The sequence below is a fragment of the Carcharhinus amblyrhynchos genome, unplaced genomic scaffold (genome assembly GCF_965287045.1).
Source record: "Carcharhinus amblyrhynchos unplaced genomic scaffold, sCarAmb.v2.hapA scaffold_43, whole genome shotgun sequence".
Lineage (NCBI taxonomy): Eukaryota > Metazoa > Chordata > Chondrichthyes > Carcharhiniformes > Carcharhinidae > Carcharhinus > Carcharhinus amblyrhynchos.
The window spans coordinates 2,836,106-2,850,922 of record NW_027649784.1 but is presented as its reverse complement, the minus strand read 5'-3'; the positions used below and the strand labels follow the sequence as shown (position 1 = coordinate 2,850,922).

The window sequence follows — 14,817 nt, the reverse complement described above, 5'->3', positions numbered from 1 at the left end:
CCTCGGGGCGGGAGGCGAGGGGGGGTGGGGGAAAGGTTGAAGGGTCTCCGGATTTTCTCTCTCCCCCACCTCCATTCGGCCGGCTGCACGGCAGCGGCGCCGGCGGGGGAGACGATGGACGGGATGGCGGTGGAGGTGCGCGGCTCGAACGGCGCCTTTTACAAGGTGAGGAGACCCGGCGACAGCATCGCAGCCCCCGGGGGAGCGGAGCGCCTGAGGCCGGCGGCAGCCCGCGGCCTAGTCCCCACCCCCCCCTCCACAATATACACCCTCTCTGTCTGTGTGTATCTATAATATACCCCATACTATACATATACCCCCTTATTAATGTATACATCATCACCCTGTATGCATATACCCCACCCTGTATGCATATACCCCACCCTGTATGCATATACCCCACCCTGTATGCATATACTGGTCATATATGTACACACATCCATATAGATAAAGATATACACCTATATCTACTCCACCTTACGTGTACACATATATAGGCCCTGTCTTACATGTATACAGATATATATATACCCCACCCTACATGTGCACACATATATGCCCTGTTTTACATGTACACAGATATATATACCCTACCCTGCATGTACACAGATATGTGTGTACCCCACCCTACATGTACACATATATATATATCCCACCCTATGTGTACACAGATATATATATATACCCCACCCTACGTGTACACAGATATATATATATACCCCACCCTATGTGTACACAGATATATATATACCCCACCCTACGTGTACACAGATATATATATACCCCACCCTACGTGTACACAGATATATATATACCCCACCCTACGTGTACACAGATATATATATACCCCACCCTACGTGTACACAGATATATATATACCCCACCCTACGTGTACACAGATATATATATACCCCACCCTACGTGTACACAGATATATATATACCCCACCCTACGTGTACACAGATATATATATATACCCCACCCTACGTGTACACATATATATACCCCACCCTACGTGTAGACATATATATACCCCACCCTACGTGTAGACATATATATACCCCACCCTACGTGTAGACATATATATACACCCCACCCTACGTGTAGACATATATATATATACACCCTACGTGTAGACATATATATATACACCCCACCCTATGTGTAGACATATATATACACCCCACCCTACGTGTAGACATATATATACACCCCACCCTACGTGTAGACATATATATACACCCCACCCTACGTGTAGACATATATATACACCCCACCCTACGTGTAGACATATATATACACCCCACCCTACGTGTAGACATATATATACACCCCACCCTACGTGTAGACATATATATACACCCCACCCTACGTGTAGACATATATATACACCCCACCCTACGTGTAGACATATATATACACCCCACCCTACGTGTAGACATATATATACACCCCACCCTACGTGTAGACATATATATACACCCCACCCTACGTGTAGACATATATATACACCCCACCCTACGTGTAGACATATATATACACCCCACCCTACGTGTAGACATATATATACACCCCACCCTACGTGTAGACATATATATACACCCCACCCTACGTGTAGACATATATATACACCCCACCCTACGTGTAGACATATATATACACCCCACCCTACGTGTAGACATATATATACACCCCACCCTACGTGTAGACATATATATACACCCCACCCTACGTGTAGACATATATATACACCCCACCCTACGTGTACACATATATATACACCCCACCCTACGTGTACACATATATATATATACACCCCACCCTACGTGTACACATATATATATATACACCCCACCCTACGTGTACACATATATATATATACACCCCACCCTACGTGTACACATATATATATACACCCCACCCTACGTGTACACATATATATATACCCCACCCTACGTGTACACATATATCACACCCTACGTGTACACATATATCACACCCTACGTGTACACATATATCACACCCTACATGTACGCAGATATATATACCACACCCTACATGTACGCAGATATATATACCACACCCTACATGTATGCATATATATATATAAAACCCCACCCTACGTGTACACAGGTGTATATTTATATATATATATACCCCACCCTACATGTACACAGGTGTGTGTGTGTGTATATGTATGTGTATATATATATATATATATATACATATATATACACACCCCACCCTACATGTACACAGGTATATATATATATATATACCCCACCCTACATGTACACAGGTGTGTGTGTGTGTATATGTATGTGTATATATATATATATATATATATACATATATATACACACCCCACCCTACATGTACACAGGTATATATATATATATATACCCCACCCTACATGTACACAGGTATGTATATATACCCCACCCTACATGTACTCAAACACGCACACATATTTATATATATAAAAAATACACACACACTCACTACATCCTATATATATGTACCTACATTATATATATATCCCCACCTGCTGGACATTCGTGACCCCACACCACCCTGATCTGAGATATCCCTGGCCCCACCTGGGCTATTTCTCCCATTCTCTCTCTCTCTCTCTCTCTCTTCCCCCCGCCCCCCCATGCTCCAACTGGGGAATGTCCATCCCCATCACCCCAAAATATGCCCATCCTCCTCCTCTTTAAAAAAAAAGTGTACCCTCCACAGTAATTGTAATCCCCCTGCCACCCCCTGTCCCCCTCTCTGTCTGTCTGCTGTAATTAGAGTTCCTGATAGTTCGGCATTCCCCCTTTCCACCTGCCTTTGTTCCAAAGGCCCCCACCTCCCTGGCACCTTTTTTAACCCTCTCTGCTTCCTCCTCTCCCTCATCACCATCCTCCCCCCCTCCACACACAATCTCCCTCTCTCTCTCTTTCTCTCTACCCCTTTGGCTTGCACTTTCTCTGTCTTGGTCTCCACTCTCTCTCTTTCTATCCCTCCCCCACTCTCTCTCTCTCCCCTGCCCTTTAATCTGTGCACTCTCTCTCTCTGTCTCCCCCCTTGACTTCCATTCTTTCTCTATCTTGCTCCTGGGCCCCCGTGCACTCTACCTCTCCCTCCATCCCTCCCGTTTACCCCCTCTGCCCTGAGGTCTCTGTTTCATTGCGTTTTGGTTGCGTTTCAGTGGTTTCTTTATTTGGCAGTGGAGATAATTGCCACATCCGGTTGAGTGCTTATTTTTATATAACGTTAAAAGACACTTCATAAATCAAAGTTTGTGGGGACAGAAAGCTATCACGATCTGAGGTATAAACTCAGACTCGGCTGTGAAGGTTGATGTGGGAAACCCTCTTGTGCCCCTTGTGTGTCTACAAGTCTGGTGTGACACCAGGAGCCAAGGCCATTCCCGCTTTGCGGGAGGTGCTGAGATTAACTGAGACCCTGTTTGCTCTCGCCCTGGGTGTGAAAGGATCCTACGGCACAGTCTGGAAGGCTGTTCTGGTCACTACTCCTCCTTCAGCCAGTACTGCAGAGAGATTGGATCATTGTCACAATGTGGGAGCTTGCTGCATTTCCTGATATTCCTGCGCTGATGGGATGTTCCAAGATAATGAAAGGTGCTGTCTAAGAACAAGCTCCGTTCCAGTGATGGAAAGATTGGCAGCAGTACTAACTGTGGCAGAAAGGACTTCAGCAAGGGCAGACACATAAGCTCAGCTAATTTGGACCTGAAGAGGGAACGTGTACAGCGAGGTGATAGACCATAAGTTATAGGAGCAGAATTAAACCATTCGGCCCATTGCACCAGCTCCAACCTTCAATCATGGCTCATGTGATTCTCACCCCCATAACCCTTGACCCCTTATTGATTAAGAACCTATCTATCTATGTCTTAAAGACACTTAATGACCCAGCCTTCTCTGTGGCATTGAATTGCACAGATTCACCACCCTCTGGCTGAAGAAATCTGTGTTTTAAAGGATCGTCCCTTCACTCTGAGGTTGTGCCCTCGAATCCTAGTCTCTCCCACTAGTGGAAACACCCTCTCCACGTCCACTCTCTATCCAGGCCTCTCAGTATGCTGTGAGTTTCAATTAGATCCCCCCCTCATCCTTCTAAACTCCATCGAGTATAGACCCAGACTCCTCAACCGCTCCTCATGTGACAAACCTTCATTGCTGGGATCATTCTTGTGAACCTCAGGGATGTGAGGAGATTTAGGGGTATGTAGATATTTAAAATAGCATGAACCAGGACAGAATATGATCAAAGGGCTATTGGAATCCTATAGAGGAATAGATTACAAGGTGGTACAAGTTATTCTGCAACAGCGCAATGCCGCACTTCGACCTCATCCTGGGGCACTGTGACTTCAGGGCACCAGCTGTAAGGTCTCAGAGTGAAGGGACATAAGAACATAAGAAATAGGAGCAGGAGTAGGCCATCTAGCCCTTCGAGCCTGCCCCGCCATTCAATAAGATCATGGCTGATCTGTTGTGGCTCAGTTCCACTTTCCCGCCCTCTCCCCATAACCCTTAATCCCCTCTCTTATCAAGAACCCATCAACCCGCTTCTTAAAAATATTTAGCGAGGCAGCCTCCACCACTTCAACGGGCAGAGAATTCCAGAGATTCACCACCCTTTGAGTGAAGAAGTTCCTCCTCAACTCCGTTCTAAACCGCCTCCCCTTTATCTTGAGGCTGTGCCCCCTAGTCCTACTGTCTTTTTTGAGCGGGAAGAGTCTCTCCACCTCTATCCTATCCATCCCATTCATCATCTTATACGTCTCAATGAGATCTCCCCTCATTCTTCTAAACTCTAACGAGTACAAGCCTAGTTTATTCAGCCTCTCCTCATAGCTCAATCCCCTCAACTCCGGTATCAGCCTAGTAAACCTCCTCTGCACTCCCTCCAGGGCCAAAATATCCTTGCGCAGGTGCGGCGCCCAAAACTGCACACAGTACTCCAGCTGCGGCCTCACCAATGCCCTATACAGCTGCAGCAAGACCTCCCTACTTTTATATTCAATCCCCCTCGCTATGAAGGCCAGCATCCCATTCGCCTTCCTGACCACCTGCTGCACCTGCAAGCTGGGTTTTTGCGACTCATGCACAAGGACCCCGAGGTCCCTCTGCACCGTCGCCTGCTGCAGTTTTTCGCCACGTAAGTAATAGTCCTTCCTACCATTCTTCCTACCAAAGTGGACCACCTCACACTTGCCAACATTAAATTCCATTTGCCATTTCCTGGCCCATTCGCCCAGCCTATCTAGATCCTTCTGCAGACTCTAAACTGAGATGAGGAGGAATTTCTTCACCCAGAGGGTCGTGAATCTGTGCAACTCAGAGGAGGCTGCATCATTGAGTGTCTTTGAGACAGAGATAGATAAGTTCTTGATCTATAAGGGGATCAGGGGTGAAGGGGATGAGAATCACATCAGCCATGATTGAAAGGCAGAGCAGACTCGATGGGCCGAGTGGCCATAAGATGTCGGAGCAGAATTAGGCCGATCTGGTGGAAGTGCAGCCTAGGTTTTCCGTTCTGGTGGGATTGCTGGCAAGGTTGGCATTCACTGCCCATCACGAATAGGCCGTGAGAAGGTGCTGATGGGTTGCCACCTTGAACCACTGCAGAAGTGTGGTGTAGGTTGGAATTGAACCTGGGTTCCTGGATCTGCAAGGCAGCATCGCTAGCCGCCGTGCTGCCCTCTTCCAGTGAGCTGAATTGTCCACTGTCATTCACTGTGTTCTGGCCTGTTGATTGTGGGATCTCTTGGCTGTATGTTTAGGTTGCTGTTTCTGCTGCCTGGCACGTCGTAGCTTCATAACCTGCACAACTTTGCACTGTGGGAGGAAACCCACGCAGACATGGGGAGAACGTGCAGACTCATCACAGAGAGTGATGAGAGCTGGGCATCGAACCCGGGTCGTTGGTGCTGTGAGGCAGCAGTGCTAGCCACTGCTGACCAAGCAGATTGCCCCCAGCTCAAAACTGGAGCCACTAGGTGTGAGCTGAAACCTGCCCCAGGACCATTGTTCTCTGACTGTTTTGCGACCGAGAAACATAGCAAATAGCAGCAGGGTAGGCTATTCGGCCCATCCAACTTGCTCTGCCATTCAGTATAATCATAGCTAATCCTTTATTTCCTCAGCACTGTGCTCCCCTCACACTGCTTGACTTCAGTGTCTAAAAATCAGTTTCCTCCTCAAACATATTCAGTGACTTGCTCTACACAGGCTTCTGTCATCGAGAATTCCACAGGTTCACCACCGTCCTCACCTCAGCCCTAAATGGCCTCCCTATGTACCCTGTGACTCTGACCCCCTTGTTCTGGGGAAACGATACTCCTGCATCCAGTCTGTCCAGCCCTGTCAGAATTTTGTACGTTTCAGTAAGACCCCGCTCCCCACTTCATTCCTCTGAACTCCAGTGAATACAGGTTTAGCTTTACCCAGTCTCTGCTCACAGCGACAATATGGTCTTAGAGGAGGGGGAAAGGGAGAGGCTGAGAAAGAGGTTTGCAGCTGCCAATGACGGAGCTATGGAAATCGGGAATGTGCAAGGTGTTAGAATTGGAGGAGCACAGATCTTGGAAGGTTGTGGGCTATTCTGGGTTTCAGAGATTGTTTTTGTCGGAGGGGGGGGTGAGGCCATGGAGGGATTGCAAGCAAGGATGAGAATTTGAAAATGGAGGCATTGTTGGACCAGCGATCAACCAGTGAGCGCAGGGTGGGTGGAGGGTGAATGGGACTTGGTGTGGGTTCGGTTATAAACCACTGTCTGTGCAGAAATGCAGTATATCTCACCTCAACATCTCCCCTTTGACTCCTGGGCAAGGGGATGTCTTTACTAGCTGAAATGTGTTCGGATTTGAAGTCAGGCCAAGGAGGTCTTCGGGCGATCGTAACATTTTACCCATAAGCCATAGGAGCAGAATTAGGCCACTCGGCCCATCGAGTTTGCGCCACCATCCAATCATGGCTGATATTTTTCCTCATCCCTCCTCCCGCTCCCCCCCCCCCCCCGGCCCCATTCTCCTGCCGTTTCCCCATGACCCCGATCCCCTTATTAATCAAGAACCTATCTATCTCTGTCTTAAAGACACTCAATGACCCGGCCTCCACAGCCTTCTGTGGCAAAGAGTTCCACAGATTCCCCACTCTCTGGCTGAACAAATGCCTCCTCATCTCTGTTTTAAAGGATCGTCCCTTCAGCCTGAGCTTGTGCCCTCTGGTTCTAGTTTCTCCTACTAGTGGAAACACCCTCTGCACGGCCACACTATCCAGGCCTCTCAGTATCCTGTAAGTTTCAATAAGATCCCCCTTGTCCTTCTAAATTCCAACAAGGACAGACCCAGAGTCCTCAATCATACCCCATACATTACTTCCAAACCTCCAGTGAATGGAGTGATGTTTTCTCAATCTTCTGCCGTATATTTGTGCTTGAGGCCCACTGGAGGTTTTCAGAAGCCAATTTGCGTTTTACACCATGGCAGGGGTGTCCCGAATAACCTGATTTCTGAAATATCGGTTTTATCACTGCAGAAGTGTGGCTGATTCGATTTGGACTTGTTGAGTTATCTGAAAAAATCCAGCGTTGTGTTGGACACAGGAAGCTTCCAGCTCCATTATTTTCACAAACCATTGTTGGCTAATAGCTGATATCGTGTGGAAGCAATGCGTCCCTGCCTACTTCTCAACGATAATTGGTGCTAAACGGCGCTGCGTTATTTAGCCAACAGGAACCATGGCAGAGATCAGTGTACACAGTTTCAAAACCCCCCCCCCCCGCTTTCGATTGTACTCGAGTCTCGTTGGAGAAGCCTCGTGGCATCTCCAGTCCACTTTGAAGCTGTAACTAAGGCTGGGCAGATGAAAGGGATAAGGGTTTAGTGGCTCTGCGTTTCTCTAATCCAACTTAATAGCGTGCTGCATTGACATAGTTTGTAAAGACACTGTGTGAAAGAGAAATGATACGCTTTTCAAGCCCTCAGAAGGATCAATTCTTTGACGCTGTACACCTGAGTGAAGGTTCACATGCTATTTTTCATTTTGTTTTGCGTTCTTCCTTGACTGGTCGAGAAAGAGATTGCCCCTGCAACTAGCACGCAGGGGCAGACCGGAGATGGCGTGTTTACCTTGGTTTCTGAGTGTGAAGGACGTGGGTGAATTGTGGGAGAGTTGGTTTTTCAGAAAGTTACCTTTGGCTCGCTGTGACTGAAAAGTATGTGCTTCATGTTTTCCTGCATCAGGGCGATGCCAGCCTCGCTTCCCAGTCAGTGTTGCGGGGGGTGGGGGGGTGGTTATATTTAAATAAACAGTTGTAAACATACTCAGAGGAGTGAAATCCAATGTGGGTACGGGCTGTTCGGGGCTATGTGGACTAAACTGTTTGAACTATGATGTTATCTGACCTGCTTGATTGACTGACAGTCCTGAATCCACCAGCTATTCATTATCCTGTTCTTCCAGCGACTAAAGCTTCCAAAGAAGGATTTTGATTTATTATTGTCACGTTGTCAAACTTAAAAGGCTGCTGCGAGGCCTGAATAGAGTGGACATGGAGAGGATGTTTCCACTAGCAGGAAAAACTAGAACCAGAGGGCACAACCTCAGGCTGAAGGGACGATCCTTTAAAACAGAGATGAGAGGAATTTCTTCAGCCAGAGAGTGGGGAAATCTGTGGAACTCTTTGCTGCAGAAGGCTGTGGAGGCCGGGTCATTGAGTGTCTTTAAGACAGATAGATAGGTTTTTAATTAATAAGGGGATCGGGGTTATGGGGAAAAGGCAGGAGAATGGGGGATGAGAAAAATATCAGCCATGATTGGATGGCGGGGCAGACTCGATGGGCTGAGTGGCCTAATTCTGCTCCTATGTCTTACGGTCTTACGTATTAGTATACAATGAAAAATATTATTTCTTGCACGCCAAACAGACAAAGCATACCATACATAGATAAAGAAATGAGAGAGTGCAGAATGTAGTGTTACAGTCATAGCTAGGGCATAGAGAAAGATCAACTTAATGCAAGATAGGTCCATTCAAAAATCTGATGGTAGCAGGGAAAAAGCTGTTCTTGAGTTGGTTGGTACATGACTTCAGACTTTTGTATCTTTTTTCCTGATGGAAGAATGTGGAAGAGAGAATGTCTGAGATGCATGGAGTCCTTAATTATGCTGGCTGCTTTTCCCGTGGCAGTGGGAAGTGTAGGAAGTGGAGGCTGGTTGCGTGATGGATTGGGCTACATTCACGACCTTTTGTAGTTTCTTGCTGTCTTGAGCAGAGCAGGAGCCCAGACCAAGCTGTGACACAACCAGAAAGAATGCTTTCCATGGTGCATCTGTAAAAATTGGTGAGAGCTGTTAAAAAAAAGCGGGCATGCCAAATTTCCTTAGTCTTCTAGAGAGTAGAGGCATTGGTGGACTTTCTTAACTATAGTGTCAGCATGGAGGGACCAGGACAGATTGTTGGTGATCTGGACACCTGGAAACTTGAGTCTCTCGACCATTTCTGCTTCAACACCATTGATGTAGACAGGAATTCTGGAAGCTTCACTCTCTGCTTAAGCAGTTCCTGCCCAATTGCAAGTTGCCATCAGTGTCCTTGTGAAATAATTTACCCTGTGGTTCGCAGAGGCAGTCTCGCTCTTTTGTGTTTAATTGCAGTCCAAAAAAGTCTCACGGTGAGTTGTGGCGCCCAAGTGAAACCCTCCTTGGTCACTCCTGACTGGAGCAGAAGGAAGTTATTCAGCCCTTCGAGGCTTTACTGCCCGTTGGTCAGATTGTGTCTGATCTGCATCTTAACCTCAACTACCTGCCTTACTCGCTCACCTTTAACCTTCCTGAGCAATAAACTCTGGGTGTGTTTAATTTCCCCCCCCCCCCCCCCCCACCTCATTATTGAGGTTTATAAAATCATCAGAGGCACAGATCAGTCACGGCCTTCTCCCCAGGCTAGGGGGAGAGTCCAAAACTAGAGGGTGTAGGTTGAAGGTGAGAGGGGGAAAGGACCCGAGGGGCAACTTTTTTACATGGAGGGTGGGCGCGTGTATAGAATGAGCTGCCAGAGGAGGTGGTAGAGGCAGGTACAATTATAACATTTCTTAGAATCCATACAGTGCAGAAGGAGGCCATTCAGCCCATCGAGCCTGCACCGACACCAATCCCACCCTATCCCCGTAACCTCACACATTTACTCAGGTTCGATTCCCGGCTTGGGTTACTGTCTGTGTGGAGTCTGCACGTTCTCCCTGTGTCTGCGTGGGTTTCCTCCAGGTGCTGTGGTTTCCTCCCACAGTCCAAAGGCGAACGGGTTAGGTTGTTTAGCTGTGCTAAGTTAATGTTGGGGGGTGTGATAGATAAGGGAATTAAGGGTTATGGGGAGAAAGCGGGAAAGTGGAACTGATCCACTACAGATCAGCCATGATCTTATTGAATGGCGGGGCAGGCTCGAGGGGCTAGATGGCCTACTCCTGCTCCTGTTTCTTTCTTTCTTACTGTGCCACACACCCCCCAACACTAATTTTGCATGGCCAGTCAACCTAACCTGCTCGCCTTTGGACTGTGGGAGGAAACAGGAGCACCCGGAGGAAACCCACGCAGATACAGGGAGAACATGCAGCCTCCACACACAGTGGCCCAAGCTGGGAATTGAACCTGGGTCCCTGGTGCTGCGAGGCAGTAGTGCTAACTACCATCCTGCCCTGATATTAAGATGATCTTTCTCTACACCCTAGCTGTGAATGTAACGCCCAATGCTCCCCCTCCTTTCCTTCTCCCTTATGTTCTGTATGAACAGTGTGCTATCCCTATATAGCATGCAAGAAACAATACATTTCCCACCCAGATACGGGGAGAACACGCAGAGTCCACACAGTCAGAGGCCAGAATTAAACCGGGTCCCTGCTGCTGTGAGGCAGCAGTGCTAACCACTGTGCTACCTGTGTAAGTGGGAATCTTTGTGCAGTCCTGGCATCCTCTGAAACTGTGAATTTCAGGATGCAGATGGTTAGAATAAACCTCTTAAGTCTGCTCCTTATTTTTAAAACCTTCCAAACTGGGCGTGTGCACTATAGTTATGTTGAACTGCCCAGACTCTGAAGCGGTGTATCCCATTTACTGCCTCCCGTCTATTCTACAGTTTACAGCTCCATCCCTTTTCTCTCTCTCGTTCGCACATGTGAGTACTCCTTTTTTTATAAAGATACTGCGTAATGTCTACCTTTGAACCAGCGTTCGCTTACATGTATCTTGGCTCTCAGCTTATCTGTTGGTACCCCTGTGAAATCATAGACCGTTCAGCCCAATGAGTCCACCCTGACAGTGTGTCTTACCCAGGTCCTCCCCCCTGCCCGCTCCCCTTAACCCCACACTCTTACCATCCATCTAACCTGTATGTCTTTAAACTGTGGGAGAAAACTGGTGCGTCCGAGGAAACCCATGCAGATAGGCAGTTTTATTTATTAGTCACAAGTAAGGCTTACATTAACACTGCAATGAAGTTACTGTGAAAATCCCCTAGTCGCCACACTCTGGCACCTGTTCAATGCACCTATCTGGCAGAATGGGTGATGAAACCAGAGGAAACCCATGCAGACACAGGGAAAATGTGCAGACCTCTGCACAGACAGTGACCCAAGCTGGGAATCGAACCCGGGTCCCTGGCGCTGTGAGGCAGCAGTGCTAACTACTGTGCCGCCCCATTAGCTGCAACCACGTTTGACAACCTGACTTGTTTGATGTCCAGCATTCCCTACCTTAACAAAACTGGACAGAGAGTGTGGTAACTGACTTGTTAAAATTGTTGGGGGTTTAAGGGGAGGGTGCAGTGTTTGGCCTGGGCTTCACCTGTGGTTAAACTGCATTGCAAATGGCTATGTTGTCTCCCAGTTCCCTCGCTCCCTGGGTGTTCAGTGACTCTGGAGGGAAGGGAAGGAAAAGATATCACCTGAAGTTCAGCAGTGCTGTAGTCCCAGGTCAGATAGATGTTCTCAGCTCCTGACCAGGCCAAAGCTCTGGTAAGGTAGCCGAGGTTCCTGAGCTGCTGGAGGGCTGGTTGATCGGGCAGAGGGAGAGGTGACAGGGCAGCAGGGTTGTAGTGGCTTTAGGAGGTGGTTGTGTATGTGCTGCTGTGTAACGTAGAATAAACCAGCTTGTAACAAAAGGGGGGAAAAAATCTCAGTAAAAAGCCATTGTCTTTCCAGACAAATTGACTTTCCACCTGTCAGCAAGATAACCGCAAAAACCTTTGTGATTCGTGTAGCTGTGAGTTATAAATCTCCGCACGTTTGAACATAAAGGCACGTCCAAAGTGTTTCAGTCCTTTTCCCCTATTTTCCATCTGCCATAATGTCCTGTCTGTAACCATGGCAATGCGGTGCTCGGCTGCCTTCTGCAGACATTGCAAAGCAACGTGCACAATGATCACTCAACCTGACACAGCCTTGTGCCCGGCTGCCGTACTAAAGGAGGATTCCGAGTGCCAAGCGCTGCTGTTCCTTCGTGGTCTGCTCTCCAAGCTTTGACGGATGGGTCCAGCACTGATTTAAGTAACACATTCCATGCAACTAGGTGAGTTACAGAGGGAATTATTTGCGCAGTACCCTAACTGAATGAACTGTGGTTCAACTGTATTTGCAGATGGCTGAGAACGCTATGGGGGTATGTTGTCTCCAAAATGTGCCTTTGCCTTTTTAATGTCAAGTCAGGTTAATTTTAATAACCTCTTAAATTGTTTGAAGTCTCCAAATCCATCACACAAACCAGCCTCCTATCCATTGACTCTGTCTACACTTCCCGCTGCCTCGGGGGAAAAGCAGCCGGCATAATCAAGGACCCCACGCACCCCGAACATTCTCTCTTCCACCTTCTTCCATTGGGAGAAAGATACAAAAGTCTGAGGTCACGTACCAGCTGACTGAAGAACTCATCCCTGCTGCCATAAGACTTTTGAATGAACTTACCTCGCATTAAGTTGATCTTTCTCTGCACCCTAGCTATGACTGTAACACTACATTCTGCACCCTCTCCTTTCCTTCTGTATTGGACTATTATTTAAATGGTAAAAAATTGCAGCATGCTGCGGTGCAGAGGGATCTGGGTGTCCTTGTGTAGGAATCACAAGGAGTTGGTTTGCAGGTAATTAAGGCGGCAAATGGAATTTTGTCCTTTGTTGTTCGGGGGGATGGAGTTTAAAAACAGTGAGGTTATGTTGCTGCTGTATAAGGTGCTGGTGAGGCCACACCTGGAGTACTGTGTACAGTTTTGGTCTCCTCAGTTGAGAAAGGATATACTGGAACTGGAGGGGGTACAGAGGAGATTCCGGAGTTGAGAGGGTTGGCTTATGAGGAGAGACTGAGCAGGCTGGGGCTATACTCATTGGAATTCAGAAGAATGAGGGGAGATCTTATAGAAGCATGGCCTCAAAATACGGGGAAGCAGATTTAGGACTGAGTTGAGGAGGAACTTCTTTACACAAAGGGTTGTGAATCTGTGGAATTCCCTGCCCAGTGAAGCAGTTGAGGCTACCTCACTGAATGTTTTTAAGGCAAGGATAGATAGATTTTTGAATTAAGGGTTATGGTGAGTGGGTGGAGCAGAGTCCACAAAAAGATCAGCCATGGTCTTATTGAATGGCGAAGCAGGCTCGAGGCTGGAATTGAACCCGGGTCACTGGTGCTGTGAGGCCGCAGTGCTAACCACTGTGCTACCATGCTGTCCATGTTCAGGTCACCCATGAGTCCAGTGTTCACTGACCTCCTTCAGTTGCTTGCTTGGCAATGCCCGGCATTTAAAATGCCCTTATTTTCCGCTCCTTGGCCTCGCACCTCCATTACTCTGTCATCTCCTCAAGCCCTTGGAGGTTTCTGTGCATCTCTAAGTTTAACTACTTGGTGGCGATGCCCTCCACCACTGCCACCCTCCTGTTTTGGGTACCATTCACTGGAGACCATGAGCTGCCACATATTTGTGCTTTGCCACGATATTATCTGGTAAAGCATCGCGGTAGTTTGCCATCGCCCTCTGCCATATTGGCTGATCAGGGAATTCTCTTGCGTTTACTATCTGCCATCATTGGAAGGATCTACAGGCTGATTATCAACCTTTGTTATGCATGCTGCTTCCGTAGCCATCAAGTCCTGAAGTGGGAATGAACCTGGGAATTGTGACCCTGAAGTAGCGATACTACCCTCCCTGACCTGGGCCCAAAACTCTCTAAAGTTCCCTCCTTAAACCTCTCCATCATTGTCTTCCTTTTCAAGGTGGTGTCTGGTGTATGAGAAGGGCAGCAGAGTGGCACAGTGGTTAGCGTTGCTGCCTCTGTCAGGGACCTGTGTTCAATTCCCGACTAGGGTCACTGCCTGTGCGGAGTTTGCACATTCTCCCCGTGTCTGCATGGGTTTCCTCCAGGTGCTCTGGTTTCCTCCCACAGTCCGAAAGATGTGCTCGCTAGGGCACTAAATTCTTCCTTTTGTACCTGAACATGTGCTGGAGTGTGGCAACTAGGGGATTTTCACAGTAACTTCATTGCAGTGTTAATGTAAGCTGACTTGTGACACTAATAAATAAACTTTAATTCAAAACCTACCTGTTTCACCAAGCTTATGACCCTTTGTTCAAATATCTCCTCGATGGGGATTGGTGTTAAGTATTGATGGGGATGCTTCTGATGCATTTTATGTTAAAAGTGTTGAGTTAATTGCTTGAGGGATTAAAAACTGAGCAGAACATCAGGGTGGTTGGCACTACTGCCTCACAGTGCCAAGTCCCCAGGTTCAATTCCAGCCCCATTGGGTGGAGTTTG

The 14,817-nt window shown here is 47.6% G+C and overlaps 1 protein-coding gene across 1 annotated transcript in view; it reads left to right on the top strand.

Annotated features, from left to right (window-relative positions):
- Window positions 1-14,817, top strand: part of LOC145337119 (RNA-binding protein FXR1-like) — a 93,100-nt gene continuing 78,283 nt past the window's right edge. The window contains exon 1 of the mRNA XM_080181885.1: window positions 1-165. Coding sequence (XP_080038011.1) covers window positions 115-165 — 51 coding nt within the window. The 5' untranslated portion in view covers window positions 1-114. The remainder of the gene's footprint in view (window positions 166-14,817) is intronic.